The 20,092-nt window shown below is 47.7% G+C and overlaps 1 protein-coding gene across 3 annotated transcripts; it reads left to right on the top strand.

The window, feature by feature from the left end:
* The first annotated feature begins 3,951 nt into the window (after positions 1 to 3,951).
* On the top strand, positions 3,952 to 19,553 carry smad5 (SMAD family member 5). Of its 3 annotated transcripts, none has more exons than XM_086222873.1 (7): positions 3,952 to 4,135; positions 7,267 to 8,131; positions 10,367 to 10,663; positions 12,601 to 12,708; positions 17,602 to 17,823; positions 17,912 to 18,168; positions 18,489 to 19,553. In XM_086222873.1, the coding sequence occupies exons 2-7, from the start codon at positions 7,729 to 7,731 to the stop codon at positions 18,630 to 18,632; spliced, it is 1,431 nt and encodes a 476-aa protein (XP_086078999.1). In that variant the 5' UTR covers positions 3,952 to 4,135; positions 7,267 to 7,728; the 3' UTR covers positions 18,633 to 19,553. The 3 variants fall into 3 exon arrangements, with proteins under 3 accessions (XP_086078999.1, XP_086079000.1, XP_086078998.1); XM_086222874.1 differs by lacking the exon at positions 3,952 to 4,135 and adding an exon at positions 4,153 to 4,254; XM_086222872.1 differs by lacking the exon at positions 3,952 to 4,135 and adding an exon at positions 4,262 to 4,593.
* Positions 19,554 to 20,092: the final 539 nt, after the last annotated feature.

The raw sequence follows: 20,092 nt of genomic DNA, 5'->3' as shown, positions 1-20,092 counted from the left end.
TGTGTTTATTTAAAGCCAGAAGGGTTAATATACACTCATATATATCTTATATAAATGTGTGTAGAGGCGGCCCAGTGGAGCAGTGGTCCTCCCTGTGGCCCCCCATCAAGAAGGTTGTGGGTGGAGCCCCGGCTGGAGCACGGGGTCTTTCTGTGTGAGTCTCCATGTTCTCCCTGTTCCTGCTGGGTTCTCTCTGGTACTCCAGCTTCCTTCACAGTCCAAAGACATCAAGAGGGACCAGGTTAATCCAGACTCTAAATTGACCGTAGGTGTGGCTGGGAGAGCCAATGGTTGTCTGTCTCTATGTGTTGGCCCTGTGATGGACTGGTGACCTGTCCAGGGGGAAGGCTGCTGGGATAGGCTCCACCCCCACCACCCTGAACAGGAATAAGTGGAAGAAAATGGATGGATGGAGGGATAAATGTGTGTTCTCCTAGTTCTCCATCTCTGTTAGAAACACAGGCAGACACAGATGCAGGGGTACTAACCCTTCCAATGAGGCCCCTTGTGATACATTCAGGGGCATCATATCTGAGCAGCAAACATCCAGTGGCTGAGCCGGTGTTAGTAGGGCATCCAAGTCCAATATTCGTCTGCACACACCACAAAGGTTTCCTCGTATCTGGCCCTCATGATAAAGTGCTGGGGGTAAAGCAGTGAATGTTGGCCCAGTCTGGCCGCCATGGTTCCATGGACCTCCAGAATCCCCTGAAGATGCTGTGTTTGCCACGTCAAGACTGAACCTGAACCATGCTTCCATAGTCATCATACAGGTTCAGTTTCATCTGCTGCTCTCAACTGAAACTGCTCATATTTTCTGTAACCTTCAATCATCTAATCAATTATCAATACTGAATCTCCCTCTGGGATCAATGAAGTATCTATCCATCACCATCACCACCATCACCACCATCACCATCACCACCATCATCACCATCACCATCACCATCATCACCACCATCACCACCATCACCACCAACACCATCACCATCATCATCACCATCACCACCATCACATCACCATCATCACCATCACCATCACCACCATCATCACCACCATCACCATCACCACCATCACCACCATCACCACCATCATCACCACCATCACCACCATCACCATCATCACCACCATCACCATCACCACCATCATCACCACCATCACCACCAACACCATCACCATCATCACCACCATAATCATCACCATCATCATCATCACCACCATCACCATCATCATCATCACCATCACCACCATCACCATCATCACCATCATCACCATCACCATCATCATCACCATCATCATCATCATCACCATCACCATCACCATCATCATCATCACCATCACCATCACTATCATCATCATCACCACCATCATCACCATCATCATCACCATCACCACCATCATCATCATCATCACCATCACCATCACATCACCATCATCATCATCATCATCACTATCATCATCATCACCACCACATCATCATCATCACCATCATCACCATCATCATCATCATCATCATCACCATCATCATCATCATCACCATCATCATCACATCACCACCATCATCATCATCACCATCACCATCATCACCACCATCATCATCATCATCACATCATCATCACCATCATCATCACCATCATCATCATCATCACATCACCACCATCATCATCATCACCATCACCATCATCACCACCATCATCATCATCATCACATCATCATCACCATCATCATCACCATCACATCATCATCACCATCACATCATCATCACCACCATCATCATCACCATCATCATCACCATCACCACCATCATCATCATCACCATCAGCATCATCACCACCATCATCATCATCATCACCATCATCATCACCATCATCATTATCACCATCATCACCACCATCACCATCATCATCATCATCATCATCACCATCATCATCACCATCATCATCATCATCATCATCATCACCATCACCACCATCATCATCATCACCATCACCATCATCATCACATCATCATCACCATCATCACCATCATCATCACCATCACCATCATCACCATCACATCATCATCACCATCACATCATCACATCATCATCATCATCATCACCATCATCATCATCACCATCATCATCATCACCATCATCATCATCATCATCACCATCACCACCATCATCATCATCACCATCACCATCATCATCATCATCATCACCATCATCATCACCATCACCATCACATCATCATCACCATCACATCACCATCATCATCATCACATCATCATCATCATCATCATCACCATCACCATCACCATCATCATCACCATCATCATCATCACCATCACATCATCATCACATCATCATCACCATCACCATCACCATCATCATCACCATCATCATCACCATCATCATCATCACCATCACATCATCATCACATCATCATCACCATCACCATCATCATCATCACCATCACCATCATCACCACCATCATCATCATCACCATCACCATCACCATCATCATCATCATCATCACCATCATCATCACCATCACCATCATCATCACCACCATCATCATCACCATCATCATCACCATCATCATCACCATCATCATCATCATCATCACCATCATCATCACCATCACCATCATCATCATCACCACCATCATCATCACCATCACCATCACATCACCATCATCATCACCATCATCATCATCATCATCATCATCATCATCACCATCATCATCAACACTTGCAGAGCTCTGTTCTGAGAGGTTCTCCCTCGGCTCGGCTTTGCTTCCTGTCCCAGTTCTAAAATGTCCTTTAGTCAGTGAGAAGTAATTTGTTGGCAGAATATTAATGGGGAAGGATCCAGTGGTCATGTGTCTGCAGTCAGTGACATCATGAGTGTCAAAGGGCTTTCACACCCCCTCCTGTGTTTGTGGGTCAGGTGCTCCCAGGTGTGCACCGAGCACACGCACTTATTTTGTGTGAGACAAGAAACTGAAAATCTTCAATTCAGTTATCTCACACACGCAGGTGATGACACATGGGATGGCGGTAGACGCTGGGGGTGGGGCCAGGGTTTAACTGGACCCTGGACTCACAAGAACAAAGGTGCTCCAGGCTGGCGTCATAGTTGGGCGCATCTCTGCGGAAGGTATCATCAGCACAAGGGAGTGGCAGGAGTGTGTGTGCGTGTGTGTGTGTGTGTGGTGGTGGGGGGAGGGCAGGGACTTGACAAACAGATGACTGTGGCTGAAACGTGTCACATGCTCTGCGTCATCAAAGATGTGCTCATGGAATCCTGGTTCAGACCAGGGGACGTTTTTTTTGTGTTTGGTGCACTGGACTGGAACCCCCCCCCCTCCGGGTGGACTGCTGGGCCAGAGCTGTGAAAGCTGGACCTGCAGATGAAGATCAGTTGTGTGAAATTCTTTTGTTATAATTGATCTCCCCTCCTAAGTTCCATGATGACGTCCTCATGAGCGTCTGCGGCTCCGCAGGTCCTGCTGCAGGGGCCTGTTCGGGGTCCTGCTGCAGGGGCCTGCTGGGGGTCCTCCTACAGGGGCCTGCTGGGGGTCCTACTGCAGGGGCCTGTTGGGGTCCTACTGCGGGGGCCGAGTGTGGCTCCACTCCCTATGGCTGTGAGCAGCATCATGGCAACCCGGCGGCGTGTGGCGTCCACCTTTGAATGGCTGCAGGGCGCTGAGTCTCAATGGTCCGTAGGAGCGTCTGACTTCTGCTCGTCCGGCGCATTTCATGAAGTTTTTGATTTCTTTCTTTTGTGATTCATCAGCTGGTAATCGAGAAACTGCCATGTCATGTGGTCTAGTGCCCTGTCCTCCGGGTCTACAGGCCGGAGTTCAGGCCATGGAACGAAAATCACTCGCGCCAAACAAGGCATCTGTCTGTCACACGCGTGTGTTCGTACGAGCGCGCGACGCCCCCTAGTGGTCTGACGGGGCCGCCGCGTCGTGCGTGGACTGGATGAGGCTCCAAAAGCCGGCGTGCCGGGGGTCCGCGGCCCAACGGGGGAGCCTCTCCTGCCGCAGTGAGTCCCTCCGCCGGTGGCGGGTCCGACGGACCTCGGCCTCCAGAGTGAGCGGAGCCAGCGACTGGCGAGGCGTTCCAGAGCCGCAGCACCACCTACGTAAGACTCGGGCTTCCTAAACACGGAAACGCCGACTCAGACCGAGAGGCGGTACTGGCGACGGGCTCCGGCTGCGTTATTGATCAAGATTATTATTGATCGGAGCTGCGAGTAATGAGGTGAAGTTTCTCTTCCGTCCGGTACGCGAGGGGAGGAAGCTCATGAATCTGAAAGTGTGGTGTTTACTTTTAAATGTCGCAAGCGGTTTGTGTTCTGGCGAAGAAGGTTTGGACGTTGAGTCATAAAACCCTCCTCAAGTGAAACGTCGGCACTAGTTGGTCAGTCCAGCGGCGGAGGGATATGTACTCCGCCTCTCCAGTCTACTTGTCTGCGGGATCTGGAGGACATGGCACGGGCAGAGTGACGGGAGAAAACCTCCAAGAAAGTCGCAAGTAGCGTTACACCTTGGATGGACCCAGAAACCGAACGACTATCCTGCGTGTGAGCCTGGGAGGCAGGTAGGAAACCAAAGGAGGGTCCGTGTGTCTGCGAACGGTGTGAGGAGAACTGAACTACCGAGAGCTTCATCCGCGAAGCCCTCCGCGGCTGGTAGCAGCTAGCTTAGCTTAGCTTAGCTTCAGTTGGGAACTTCAGAAAGTTTGAGGAATGGTGGAAGGGTGAGATGTCTCTAGACTTGTTGCTCCGAATTACAAGGTTTTACTCCCAAAGTCCCATTTACAAGGAGATTTCGCCCACAAAATGTCGGACTGTATGCTTGCGAGGTGTCCAACGGTGTAGTTTGAGTAACTGTGTTAGCGCAGCCTCGAGGCTTCTCACTCCAAGATGCTAACCCAGCCGGGACCCGCTAACTGAAGTCACCTATTGTAAGGCGAGTTCCAGTCAGGGCAGATGTGGGCTCCCGGTCTTGGCCGCTCGGCGTCGGTGGATCATGGGGTGGGTCTGTCCGGAGCCCGTTCCTCCTCATCTGGGTGGGGGTGCCTACGAGGCTCCGTCCTTCCATGTTGTCCGCTCCGGTCGCTCTCGAAGCTTGACAGACTCGCACACCGCAGCGAATACGATGTATCAGCACAACGCTGGTGTCACATTTCAGCAGTTGGACTCGAAGATCAACCTGGGATTGAAAAAAAAAATCAGACCGTCGTTCACTGGCGTTGGCTGGTAGTTTCCCGTGTTCTTTGTCTGGGTTAAAGAGCCTTGAAAGTGCGAGTGCGGTTGATGTGTCCCGTGATTTTGTCTCGACGCTGTCAGATGGACGAGTTGCAGTGAAACTAAACGGATTGATCAGGACGGTCGTCTGTCCTCCAGAGTTCTCTCTCCTGGAGACACAGCGGTCGTGTGTGAATGAATGTCAACCTTTGTTCCATGCAGCTTTTCAGGACTTTTTGGAAGATTGTAACTTTGGTGTCGATGGGTGGGAGGAGGCTTCAGCCTCTCCTCAGGAAGGGAAGAGAACTGAGTGGAGGCCTGAGCCTTCGATGGCGACCGATCTGGAAGGGTTGTGCTCCAGATGTCCACCGGTGCTTGATGATAGCTGTCCGTTCATGCCAGGTATATCAGTGACAGGCTCAATGCGCCTGCTTGTTCCATCAGGATGGGGAGTGTTGGGATGTTGAAACCTCTGTTCATTGCTCATCCTGAACTGGTGAATCACTGCTGATCTGGTCTGGAGCGGTGCAGCTGCGTCTGATCAGGCTTCATAGGGGAGAACGGTCTGAATCTTCGGCATAGCCTCACACCTGTAGGCCAGTAACCTCTAGTCTATGCTGCTTACCTGTCCCTTTGGAGGTTTCCCTCCACTTGAGTGTGTACGTTGAACAATGAACCATGGAAGTGGGCGCAGTGCTGTTGGACAGCTGTGAGCTGAAGGGAGTGATCGAGGCAGAGATGGGATGAGGCAGGAAGCGGCTCTTTGTTGTCACATCCTTTTCTACTAGAGCCGTTTCATAAGCTTCCAAGCAGCTGCTGCTGCAGGCTGCATGTGTTTGTCTGCTCGCTAGGCTGCATGATACCAAGTTGGGATGTAGTTTAGAGGGACCGCAGTTAGTTAAAATCCCTACTCTATTCATTTTAAGGTGAAAAAACGAGTGTGTTTCTTCCCCAGTGTTTATGATTGTAGTGTTGTTGTGTTAAACTGGACTATGACTTTCTAAAATTGAGTTTCTTCCAACATTTGATTCCCTTTTTCTGACAAGTCTGGAAGCACTTCGATGGGCCGCCTCCGTTGAGCCAGAATCACCTTCATCTTAAGGGACTGTGTCTTGATGGCATTGACGATCAGTCTCATCAGGAGAATTGGTTGAAGTCTTTCTTGATTTTGTTTTTGTCTCCTGAATGGTTGTGGATTGACTTACCACTCTCAGCTTAGTGACAACTGTTGGACACCTTCACTGGTGTCTGAAGTCCTAGAAACATGAAGCCATGGACAGATTGATTGTTTCTTTTCTTTAACTTGGCCATCTGTTATTAGTTTGAGGAAAGATTCATTTTAACACTAAGTTCCCTTCAAGTTTGAAAGTACTGATACCACAACTTGATTCGGCATCATTTGTGTTGCCCGTCATGAGCCTTTTTACCTGGTGAGGGTCGATCTGGTCTTCACGGTTGTCTTTCTGTGTTTGTGTTGTCAAAGGCTTCTTACAGGCAACAGATACTTGATCAGGTATCGCCGAGACTCAATAGGAAGCGATTGTGTCAGAAGGCTGGGCGGTGTGGCGCTAATATTCTACTCCAAAGTACTGAAAAATCCAGACGATCATTTTCAATAATCAATTCCACAGATGCTCCTTCCCTATGGACCTGGTGTATTGTCAGCCAGCACTAGAGAGCAGGTTGCGAATGGCGCTAGTGACTATTGAAATACAGTGACTGGATGACACGTAGAAAAAGACTGTCTGTCTGTCTGTCTGGGATTGTAAGGCATCTGCCTGTCACACGTGCGCGTTCGGGGGGTGAGGTAGCACCCAGACCACTGTCACAGTAAATGAAACTGCAACAAGATGGCCACTACAGCTGCAGTGGAGGAACTCTGTTGCTGCTCTAAGTGCCACCAGCCATGATGGCCACTGACTCACTGACTTAATTTAAATGAGTTTTTTCATGAGGCAGTTTCTCTTCTTAAAATTGTTCAGTTAATAAATTGTAGATCTGTGTGTCTTTGCTCTCATTTGCAGAAGGCTGTTGGACTCAACGCTGATTGTGTGACCAGTTGATTGTTTAGCCACGTCGGGTGAAGAGGAGCTGGGAGTTGTTGAGAAGTGGTCTTTTCTTTATTTCTTAGCGTAGCGGCCTGCTGAAGTGAGACCTGCTGCAGCCTGTCAGCACCCCCTCCTCCATCATTGGTGGTGACCCCTCTCCAGACAGCTTGCTGCAAGGCCCTTCCTGAGCAGCAGCAGCTGCGTCCTGCTTGTTGACTCCTCTCCCTCCCCTGCTTCCTGTCCTTGGTCAGACAAGGCTAAAGCCTCATCTCCTCTCTTCTGCCCTGCACTCAAGTTTTTTGTTGTTGTTGTTGTTGACAACGCGCTCCCACACCTTTTTAGGGGACAAACACTCATTGGACGTCATTGGTGCAGGGTGTTGGGTCCCTTTTGGGGTGAGCATCCACCTTCCTGTCAACCTACGCCACAGCCTCCAGCATGACCTCCATGTCCAGTCTCTTCTCCTTCACAAGCCCGGCAGTCAAGCGCCTGCTAGGCTGGAAGCAAGGAGACGAGGAGGAGAAATGGGCGGAAAAGGCAGTCGATGCTCTAGTGAAAAAGCTGAAGAAGAAGAAGGGTGCAATGGAGGACCTGGAGAAAGCCTTGAGCTGCCCAGGGCAACCCAGCAAATGCGTTACCATTCCAAGATCCCTGGATGGCCGGTTACAGGTCTCCCACCGGAAAGGTCTTCCTCATGTAATCTATTGCCGAGTGTGGCGCTGGCCAGACCTCCAGTCCCACCATGAGCTCAAGCCCCTGGAGGTGTGCGAGTATCCATTTGGCTCTAAACAGAAGGAGGTCTGCATCAACCCATATCACTACAAAAGAGTTGAGAGCCCCGGTAGGTACCCATGGTTGTCAAGAGAGCATTGAATAGATTTGATGTAGTTTTGTCATAGTGAAAGTCTGACAATGTACTCATAGTCTGAGATGCATGTACTCTTGAGTATGAGGTGGGAGCTGCTCCCACTGCCACCCTGAGGTGGACATCTCTACGTAGAGGTCCGTGATGGTTAAAGGTCTCGTTCATGTTTCATTCCTATTTCGAGTACATCCTAAAAACCCAGATGAAAAAGAGCTCCTGGACCACAGTGGAGCTGCACATCCTCTAACTGGAGCTCTGAGTAAAGGTCAGAAGGCCATCATCGCACAGGCCTGCTCCACACCCTCCCTTCATTTCACAGAAAATCAATATCACTAGCTCTTTCGGTGTCTTATTAGATTCGGTGCCTCAGGCACTCTAGATGGGGTGTGGCACCGGAGAGTGGCTCAATAAATGCATAAACCACTCAGCCTAAATTCCTCAAACTCAAAACCACCAGCTCTGTCTTTCTCCGTCTGTCACTCACCCTGCGGCTGACCCCGAGGAGCCTGCCCAAGTGACACCAGGCTGGTTTAGGTGTTGTGCCAGCTCTCTGTTACACGTTCAGAGAGGCAGATCCCATGTTGGATACTCAGGTGTCCAGAGCAAACCTCAGTTTGACCTTGGTGTTGAGTGACTTTCAGTTCAGACAGTTGGACTGAATGCACAGATGTGCTTCACTCCAATGCTAATGATCATGAGTGAAGAGAAGAACAAGACGCCTGGCGCCATCTTAGCCGGTAACCACCATCAGGTTTGATGGTGACCAACGTAGCTGGGGCAGGTGATGCACCCGAGTTGAACCCAGGCGTTTTGGACGGTTTTACAATCGACTCCTTGAAAGATGAAGTGAGAGGGAAGAAGCTCCACAAGAGCAAGAGGGTGGCGTCATCCTCAGTCCCCGTTGAAGTTAAATTGCTGTCAGAAACAGTCGTGACCCCCTGAAAAGTAATGTTTGTTTTTTTCAATAAACTCTACCAGCATCTGGATTAAAACGCTGGTGCAAATTTGATTGATTGATGGATTGATTGATGATTGGCAGGTAGCCCATGTTAAAGAACACATCAGGGATTTTGTGCATTATATGACTTTTTAGGGCAGAAAAATTAGCGATTTGTGCAACCGATGAGGTGAATTTTAGTGCCTGAGAGAAGATAAACCCTGTATGTTCACATTGCATCGACTCAGTAAAGGTAGAAGGGCGATTTCTTGAACAAATGACTCACTTTATTAGAAATATTTAACATGGTCAGATATGACCAGTTAAACACTGAAACAAAATAGTGAACTAATCAGGGCGGAGGCCCTGGGGTGCCCTCTGCTGGACACACTATGGTACACCATTCTCAAATCACCATAAGCATTTTTCTGTGCTGTAAAAATGTTTTAATATCTCAAAGCATACACAGAATATCTGTGACAGGCCGATAACGTACGACTTAGTTAGTGTGCGCCTACAAAGCTTCTTTTTCATCATCTGCTGCACTCATCAACACAGAAAAGGCTTAATTATGACAAAGGCTGTGGGTGTTCTGCTGCGAGGTGAGTGGCGGATGTGTCCTCACCACAGACGCTGGGCCGCTGTCTCAAGTCTGTTTCCCACCAGCCCAAACAACGGGATTAATCCACATTCCCTCCTGGGATAAATGAGCCTGCAGCAGACACAGCAGTGTGGTATCTGGTGATCTGCCACCACCTACATGAAACGAGCAATGGGGACTCAAGTACCAACAACAGTGATTTATATCCTTGGAGGCAACGAAAGCTGGTCCCGCCTACCTGTAACCTCAGCAACCTTTGTCACCTCTGCCACAGATTCAGCCAGTCTGCTACTAGCAAAGCTTTCTCATGGTTCTATTCTGGTAGCTCCCGAAAACAAACTGGAGCAAAGATGTAAAATAGGAACCAGAGGAATGGTTGCTGCCACTGCTTTTTGCTACACCAAAGAGTAAAGAAGTCAAAGAGCAGGAACTGTGGTGCTTTTGTGACACCACAGGTTGAATTCTTACTGCTGCGTTGAGTCATGACACTCCAGGTAAAAATAAAATACAGAAGTGCAAATCCTCGTCTACCCCCTGGGGGAATGAGATCAATCCTTTAATCCGTGGTCGTTCCACTGCATGTGCGTGGGTGCATGCCCTGGGTTGAGGCTATAAATGAATAAATTGCACGTCTCTTAATTTCAGATGTCAACTTTCTTTCCCTGCCTCCCAGTGCTTCCTCCTGTCCTGGTACCACGGCACAGCGAGTTCAACCCGCAGCACAGCTTGCTGGTACAGTTCCGCAACTTGACCCACAACGAGCCGCACATGCCGCTGAACGCCACCTTTCCAGAGTCCTTCCAGCAGCCCCATAGCGGCGGCGGCAGCGGTGGAGGTGGAGGTGGAGGTGGTGGGGGCAGCTCTTTCCCCATCTCACCCAACTCTCCCTACCCTCCTTCTCCAGCCAGCAGTGGTACTTATCCAAACTCTCCTGCCAGCTCGGGGCCCTCCAGTCCGTTCCAGCTCCCAGGTAGGCCACAACTCGGATCTGCCCAACCCCGGGCACCGGGCCAAACTATTGTCTTTGTCAGGATCGTGGCTGTCACGGAGCCAGCAGGAGGCATCCTGACAGTCACTGAGCTCCACTGATTTGTTTGTTGAAGTTGTGTTGTGTGAGGGGGAAAACCAAGTTATAAAAGTTCTTGTGTAAACAGGTAAGAGCTTTTAACCAAACGGCTCCATACCCAACACTTCAGCTTAGGCACTTTTTGGGTGCTTTGATTAAAGCATTGATTTCTTCCAGTAGTGTAAAAACATATGTTCATGTTGACACAGTTCATCACTGTCTCTCTAGCATCTTCATAGCACTCCAACAAGGTCAAGTTTTTACATCCATCCACATCAAGCTACACCCTGAAATGAGAACAAAGGAAATGCCATGTAAGCAGTGTCCAGCAGAGCAGGGCAGCTGGCTGCTATCAGGGCCCACACGCTGGACCAGGCAGCCGTTCTCCCTCATTCTTCCTGACTAGAGACAGAACAGATTTATCTAACAGGAATCGTAGCAGACGCCGCTTTCCTGCCGGTGAAACAGTCTTTACAGGAATACCTTTGACCACGTGGATGATTCTGGTGGACCGATGTAGCTGCTGTTCCCCTGTTTTGCTGACTCATCTGGCGTCTCTGCAGTGGGACAGAAAATAATTCAAATGACACTAAAGAACTGTATTTGAACTATTTGTTCAACCCTGATAGTCACTGTCTCCATCTTCTGCCTGTTACTTACATGGAGGTTTTCCTGCATAGTTAAGTGTCTTGAAAAGCTCATTGCATCTCTGTTGATCATAAGTTAGCATGTGGCTGCCCAGCAAGTTTGTAAAATTCTGATTGAGTAATTTAAAAGAAGGGAAAGGACATAGGAATAAACATTTAGAAGTACATGTGCCAGATTGTAGCCACAGGCTCATTCCCACCTTTAGTCCCATTGGCAGGTTGATGCTTCACAGCAAGACAAAGATCCACACATGGATAGAAACCATACAGAACAAAACCCTCCATGCAACAGCTCCAAAACAACCACCAACTACACGATACAGGATGTGGGCTCGGGGCCGCGACTGTGAGAGCGCAGGTGGAGGCGAAGGGCTTGCTTTGATAGAGAGTATAAAGGAATGAAGTGCCGAGGGTTTGATCCATCCACCCGTGAACCAGTTAAAAGACAAAGTGCTGGCAGAAGTGCACATGGACCTGGTGCACTGGTGCACATGGACCTGGTGCACTGGTGCACATGGACCTGGTGCACTGGTGCACATGGACCTGGTGCACTGGTGCACATGGACCTGGTGCACTGGTGCACATGGACCTGGTGCATGCGGACCTGGTGCACACATCTTCAAAGATTATACATGGATGCAAGTTTGGTCAACCCTGCACCAGCTGTAACCAAGCTTGAGGCGCCCCCTCAAAATGATGTGCACCCTTGAAATGACGCAACATTTGAGAGACAGATGTCAGCATGAAAGGGGCGGGGCCACCACCTCTGCCAGGACCTGGTGACCCAGGAAGTGGGGCCTCTGATAGACCTTTCTTAAAAAAAAAAACCCACCAACCTCACTCAGGGCTGGTGGTGCCAAGCCATCTGAGACTGGAGCCAGCAGATTGGAAGTTTTCACATTTGCAAAGTTAGGAAGGAATTGTACTCATAAAAGATGCAGCAGTGTTGGTGGGAGGAGCTTTTCCTGTCTGTGACTTCAGAGGCCTTTCAAGCACAATGCAGTACATTTGAGAGTAGAAGTACACACAAATGAAGCTGCCAATACAGTAATGGATGTGCCAGTGTAGCCTGGAGGGTCTGTGAAATCTCACACCTTTTTTCTTCTGTGTGTGTGTGTGCCACTAACTTGCTCACCACTAACGAGCTCACCACTAACGAGCTCACCACTAACTGGTGCATTCATGTTGTTTTAGCTGACACCCCCCCCCCAGCCTACATGCCCCCCGATGAGCAGCTGGGCCAGGAGAGCCAGTCGATGGAGACGAGCAGCAGCCTGGTGCCCCAGAACATGGCCAGAGGAGGTGAGTGGGTCTGGTTTTGGACACCAAGAACTTCAGAAGACTTATGTAGTCCTGGGCCTGTCTTCAGCCCTCCTGTTCAGGGTGACACATTCCTTTCACACAATGTTGTAGTTTCCTTGAAATGAACGAGGAAGCTGAAGTATCGCGTGACACACACGTTATTGTTGGTTTCAACTGAAAATGTCAGATATTTGCTGGTCCAGGACTCCTCAGACTGCTCTTGTCTTTGTAATTTGGGATAGAAAATCAAGAGTTTTATTAGGGCCTGAGCCAGAAGGTACTTCAGGCGAAGACCCTATGGTGTTTGTTAGCACACTCAAACACTAAAAACTCTAAAAAATCACACTAAACGAGCTCCAAATGTCACAGGCAGGTCAGGGGTCGGGAGAGGGGGTGAGGTATAACATTGGTTTCAATGGGGGGGCAAGAGAAGATCTGTTTCGCAAGGAATTGTTTCTTTCTTTATTATTCTTTCTTATAACGTCACTTCGATCCTTAATTTGACCCCTAAACATGCTCCGATTTTTGCAATTTTTGGCACACACGTTGGCAAAAAATTTGATATTCTGAAAAAAAATTCTGGAAAACTCAATAGCGCCACTTAGGGACAGAAAAAACACCATAATACACCATAGGAACGTCCTAGAGACATGGGACTGACACCGTTGGATTCGTCTCGTCGAGACCGAAAAATCACACACACACTGCTCTAACTCTGACCAAATCTGCACAATTTGGACACAAAGGTCCAATTTTGGCCGATAACACTCCCCAAACAAAATCTATCTCCTCCTACATCGTTCACGCGATGGCTTCCAAAATTGAACACATGACTCAAGACACTTGAAGGATCAAAAGTTCTGTAAGGCTACATTATAACCCACTCGGTTCCCATTTTATAAGCCCTCAAAGTTGGGACACTTTTGTCACTTATAATGGAAGTCAATGGGGAGCAGATGTCCTCTCAGGTACATAGCCTCAAACAATCACTGATCACATCTAAACTACAACTCCCATAGCTTAGAGAAACACACCGCTGGATTCCTGACAAAAATCCCTACAAGACTGTGCTATTTGATGACACTTTGGGCCAGGATGTGAGGAGTTATTAGGCTTTGAAACAGTAAAACTGTCTCAGTCCTCCTCTGCTCTCCAGTGTGACCCAGCTGGTAGAGAGCAGGGGGGGAGGGTTTATTTGAAGGCCAGCTCTCAGCTCAGCACTCAGACCGAGCATCGCACTGAGGCTTCTATCTCCTCAACTACAAGTCGCACCGATTTCGTTCTCACACCGTTGGATTCGGGCCGGTGTCAACAACACGGCTGCGGGCATGCGGGGGCTCAGGCCCTAACAACGCTGCTTGCAGCTTTAATTTTGAACTGTATTTTTATTAAACATTGAAAGACGATACTGAACATTCCTTGGCGACGTCGCAGAACAAATATGACAGTGCGAAAAAAATTTAAAAAGAACACACACACACACTGGGGCCCAGGAAGCTTAACAACAATAATAATAAATGAAAAGTAAACAAATAAACGGGCAGTAAAGACATGACAGCACAGCGGGGGGTCCCCCTCAGATCGAGGGGTGTCTTCCTGCGGCAGCCTCTTCCTCACAGACACCAGACCTCAGCTGTGACTGAGGGTTACGGGATACGCCTCCCTCAGCTGCTGTTGCCACCGTTGGAGGCTGTGAATTCATCCATTTTATTGTCGCCATTTTCCTAGCAGTCATCAAGAGTATTTGTATCAGGTACTTTTGGCCTCTGGTGTACATGTCTTTAGGAGTTAAGTCAAAAAGAAACTGACTTGGGGTGAATCGTAAATCAGTTCCCAGAATATTTTCTGTCTTGCTCTTTACCCCCCTCCGAAAAGGAACCAGTATTGGCCAATCCCAAAGTGTCTGCGAGTGGTCGCCAACCATTCCACGTTTGCCCCATTCCAGCTGGGTCATCCACAGATTTGGAAAGCACTGAACGCGTCTTCAAGAGCCTTGTCTTCATCTTCCAGTCAGACTCCTTCCACACGTTTCTAAGTACCCTTATGACATTGAGTGCTCCTTGTTCCCCACTCTCCCTTTTCAGTCGTAAGATTTAACTCAAGCTCCCATTTATTTTTGATATCTTTGGGGGGGGGTCTGGATTTCCAGGAATCTGCATAACCTGTGAAAGGGAAGCTGTCCCTCTGATTCTCTTTTGGATTATGGACCAAACTTTTAAGGTGTGTTTCCCCCAAATATTTTTGATTTCCAGTTTCCTCAGGGGCGGCTTGCTCTAAAACACTGGAGCGGATAGAGGTGTAACTGGTCGTGGTTGCCCATCCCGAATCAGTGTCATTGTTAATCCAGCCTACCACTGCTGTTAGCTGTGCTGCCCAAAAATAATATTTCATGTTGGGGAGGCTGAGTCCACCCCTGTGCTTCCGAAGAGTGAGTTTTTTCAGACTCACTGTATGAATCCAGATACCAGGCTGATGTCAGGACCCCAACTGGGAGAGACTGAAACAAGAGGCAGAGTCTGGGAGGCAGGTTCATTTTAACAGCCTCTGCTCGACCCTAAAGGGATAACGGTAGCACAGCCCATCCGGCTAATTCATTTCTAAATATCTCAAATATTTTTTATAGTTCGCCTTGAATAGTTGTGTTAAGAGGGGAGAGAGTGTGATCCCTGAGAGGGCGCTGTATCATGAGGCTGGCCGGGCCGGGCCCCAGACACCATCATCGCTTCCCATGTACACTGATTCATTTTTTAACCACAAACTAGACCATATTCGTCAGGATTTTGTTGAAGAGCAAGGATTGAGTGGACAGGCATTTTATGTTGATTTCCACCTTCATATCTTATTCATGTATAAGGAGGTTGCTTCTAATCAATTCCACGAGGGGCTCAGTGCCAAGAGGGAACAGGACTGGCGAAAGTGTGTCCCCCTGCCTGGTCCCCGTCCCAGATGGATGAAATCGGAGCTTTGGCCATCTCCTCTAACTCTCGACCGTGGGTTTGTGTAAAACACTCCAGTCCAACTCTGAAGTTTCATTAAAGCCCTTATGAGCCAGTGTTTGCTCCACAACAGTCCAGTCCAGCCCACGAATGCCTGTCAGCACTGTGGCTGCGCTGCCGTCCGGTGATGAACCCTGTTTGATCTGAGCTAACTGATTACCCGATGTGTCTTTGTACTCCGTTTGCCAAGGTAGACATCAGGACTTTTAAATCCTGACCATGCAAACTTATAGGCTGATATCCCCTACATTGAGGGGGTCCTTTCCGTCTCTGTGTGCGAACCATGAGGATTGCCTCTGACCAGGTTTTTGGGGGGGTCCCTTTCGTTCAGTGCACAATTATATACCCGACATAAAATTGTGGCCAGCTTGTTAACGTAAACTTCACTTTTTAGATTTACTGTTCTTTAACTTATTAATACTATCTATTATTTCTTGCAGGAACAAAGCATCTCACCTCCTCCTGTAATAATCTATTCAGTTGGATCGAATCTAGAAGTTTTATAGAATTGTCTCCTTCTTTCCGAATAACTCTTGACCTTCATATAAGTCTTTATAATATGAGGCAAACGCCTCCGAGACGTACTTCTGTTGATGTCAGGGTGTTTGAGTGTAGGCACCACACGGTTGGATTGAGCTTTCTGGAACTGAAAGCCAGTCACGTACTTGCTTTATTACCACTTCATAACAATTTCTTCTCACAAATCTGAGCATTCCCTCTGCTTCATATGTGAGGGAATCATTTAAGTTTTGTTTCTCCTGGTTTAATAGTTCTAATATATTCTTTCTTACTATTTTGTGTTCTTTCTGACCTCATAATTCAGGTCTCCTGGCTTCTCTTTGTTTTTTAATCTTGATGTAATTTGAATTTTATACATGCATACATACATGCATGTATACATATATGCATGTGTATATGTATGCATGTGTATATATATACATGCATGTATATATACATGCATGCACACATACATACATGCACACATACATACATGCACACATACATACATGCATACATACATACATGCACACATACATACATGCATACATATATGCATACATATATGTATGCATGTATGTATGTATGTATGTGTGCATGTATGTATATATATGTATATATATGTATATGTATATATACATGCATGCATGTATGCATGCACGCATATATACATGCACACATACATGCATGCATGTATGCATGCACGCATATATACATGCACACATACATGCATGCATATATGCATGCATACATACATATATGCATGTATGTATGTGTGCATGCATATATGCATGCATACATATATGCATGTATGTATGTGTGCATGTATATATGCATGCATACATATACGCATGCATACATATATGCATGCATATGTATACACGCATACATATACACATGCATACATATATGCATGCATACGTATACACGCATACATATACACATGCATACATATATGCATGCATACGTATACACATGCATGTATGTATGCATGTATGTATGCATGCATGTATGTATGCATGCATGTATGTATGCATGCATGTATGTATGCATGCATGTATGTATGCATGCATGTATGTATGCATGCATGTATGTATGCATGCATACATATATGCATGTATGTATGCGTGCATACATACATATATGCACGCATATATACATGCACGCATACATTTATACATGCACGCATACATACATGCACACATACATACATATGCATGCATGTCAATGATGAAAGTGACTGTTGGTCGCCGTCTACAGCACTGAGGACATTCACTAACAGAGGGAACCCCTGAACAGGAACCTTTGTTTGAGATGGTGCAGCCTCTGTGTCGTATGCTCGCTCAAAGATTTGTGTGGAAACATTAATAGCAGAGTTGTGACTCGTCTGTTCTGACAGATGTTCAGCCGGTGGAGTACGAGGAGCCAAGCCACTGGTGCTCGATTGTCTACTATGAACTCAACAACCGTGTGGGTGAGGCTTACCACGCCTCGTCAACCAGCGTGCTAGTGGACGGCTTCACTGATCCTTCAAACAACAAGAACCGCTTCTGCCTTGGACTGCTGTCCAATGTCAACCGGAACTCCACCATTGAGAACACCCGCCGACACATCGGCAAAGGTAGGGAGAACAATCCTACAGCGCCAAGGCAGAGCCGTGCGGTGCTTGTGGCTGAACATGCTGACCGTCTGTTGTCCTGGTTTGCCAGGAGTTCACCTGTACTACGTGGGAGGAGAGGTGTACGCTGAGTGCCTCAGTGACACCAGCATTTTTGTCCAGAGCCGTAACTGTAACTACCACCATGGCTTCCACCCCACCACTGTCTGCAAGATCCCCAGTGGCTGCAGCCTGAAGATTTTCAACAACCAGGAGTTTGCGCAGCTTCTGGCCCAGTCGGTCAACCACGGCTTTGAGGCAGTTTATGAGCTTACCAAGATGTGCACCATCAGGATGAGCTTTGTCAAGGTAAGATCTTTGTCATGTAATCACCTGAGGAGGGAGGAGAGAGGGGGACCTGCCCAGGGAACCTGCTCATTCAGTCTAGCTCACATTAGTGACCGGCTGCTGCTGCGTCATCTCCTGGGGTTGTCACAGCTCTTTTTAACTGGGGGTCTGGGCAGCCTGCATCATGTCCAGTTCTAGCTGGGACTTCAGGACAGTTACTGATGGAAACACTCCTCTCATGACCTGCCACATTTCCTGTTTACATAAATCTGCTTGGCAAAGAAAAGAGAAACAGCTGTTTTTGAGGTAATTCTGTCATTTGCTCTGCTGCATCGTCTCAGGGCTGGGGAGCTGAGTACCACCGGCAGGACGTCACAAGTACCCCCTGCTGGATCGAAGTGCACCTGCACGGGCCCCTCCAGTGGCTGGACAAGGTGCTAACACAGATGGGGTCTCCTCTGAACCCAATCTCCTCCGTGTCCTAATGACGGCACTCTTCGGCGCTCGGGAGTCCTCTTTTTGTGTGTTGCCCCCCCCCCCTTTTTTTCTTTTAAACTTTTTCTTCCTAAGTGATTTCTAATTTAAGGTGGTCTTAATGGCTGAACTGTTTACACTTACTGTGGGGGGACTCTGGCTGGAAATGCAACTGCAGACAGAATCCAGTTGTTCAAGCAGTCATGTTACAAACACCTGGAGGGGGGGGCTGAGGAGGCCCAAGGAGCAGTCGCCCCCCGGGACACACTACTGCTTGACAGAGCTGCAACCCCTGCTAGAGCTGAGGGCTCCACTGTCGAGCTGGAACCTGTTCTTTTCTGCATCAAACGTTTTTGTCTGCTCACCTGATTCTACTTCTCTGGAAGTGTAGTTTTAACAAAGCAGTTGGCCTGCTTTGCCTTGTCCGACAGATTAATTTGAATTTTACGGAGCAATTTTCTTACAAAGTTGTTTCAGTGTTGGATATTTACATGTAAGATATAGATGCGATCACGTGTACCGTTAGGCTCGGACAAAACACACTTTCTTTTTGTAGTCTCTACTTCTAGAAATGAACACTGAGCTACTGGCTTTTTGAGGAAGTTCTGTCTGCCAGCCTAATAGTTTTGATATGGGAGATCAATCACTGAACAAGTTAATCATGCCATAAGCTAACAAAATTGTGAATGTTACATCTGTTGCAATAGAAGTAGACGTTTCTGATGTAATCAGCCAATGAACATCATTATGATTCTTGTTTGTACGCTCAAGTTCAAGTAAGGCTGACTGCATTTCCATACTCACTGTATTAACAATATTGTGCACTCATGGATTTTGTGGAGGCATGTTAAATGTTGCCGTGGGTACCAAGGCATTATGTTGTTAGGTAATTAACTTCAATAGCTCGATGAAATAAACAGGTTATTTGGTAACCATGACTGTGTATTTTTCCATGCGTCCAGTTGTGCTTTTCACATCAGTCGGAGGTGGACCTGCAGCGTATTTTCTGAGAGGAGCTTCATGCAGCCATGCTTGTGTGTCACGTGGCTCCTCTCGTCTGAGAATGTTTGTCATCACAAAGCCAGCAATGAGCGATCCAGGCTAATGTCATTTCAAACTATCAGTCAGGACGATCGGGAATGAAAGTCTTAAAAGGGTTACACTCTGGAGCTGCTGTTTTCCAGAGGGCCTTTAAACACGAGAGAACAGCAAGACGATCAAGGCTGTAAAATCAGTGGCTTTAGAAAGCAACCTGATGAGTTCAAAACAAGAAAGAGATTGTGGGAGGAGAACATCCTGCTGAGTGTGGAGTGAGAACGGACAGGAACGCAATGAGATGAACAACTCAGGGTTAAAATCCCTGAGAACAAAGTATCAGTGCAGCATGGCAGCAGTGGAAGTCAACAGAACTGCTCGTCCGACCGGATTGTAACCGACATGTCACTCAGTCTGCATTTTCATTCCCTGGTTG

The sequence above is a fragment of the Aulostomus chinensis genome, chromosome 13 (assembly GCF_037954235.1).
Source record: "Aulostomus chinensis isolate RoL2024-O1b breed Wild chromosome 13, RoL_Achi_v1.0, whole genome shotgun sequence".
Classification (NCBI taxonomy): domain Eukaryota; kingdom Metazoa; phylum Chordata; class Actinopteri; order Syngnathiformes; family Aulostomidae; genus Aulostomus; species Aulostomus chinensis.
The sequence above is the reverse complement of the archived record's forward strand: the minus strand, read 5'-3'. Positions and strand labels throughout refer to the sequence as shown.

Bases quoted from the DNA above. Each gene is read 5' to 3' on its own strand.
- smad5 (XM_086222873.1), top strand. From the start codon at position 7,729: ATGACCTCCATGTCCAGTCTCTTCTCCTTCACAAGCCCGGCAGTCAAG. The intron at 10,664-12,600 runs GTAGGCCACAAC...ATGTTGTTTTAG, and splicing joins CAGTCCGTTCCAGCTCCCAG to CTGACACCCCCCCCCCAGCC. The intron at 17,824-17,911 runs GTAGGGAGAACA...CTGGTTTGCCAG, and splicing joins CCGCCGACACATCGGCAAAG to GAGTTCACCTGTACTACGTG.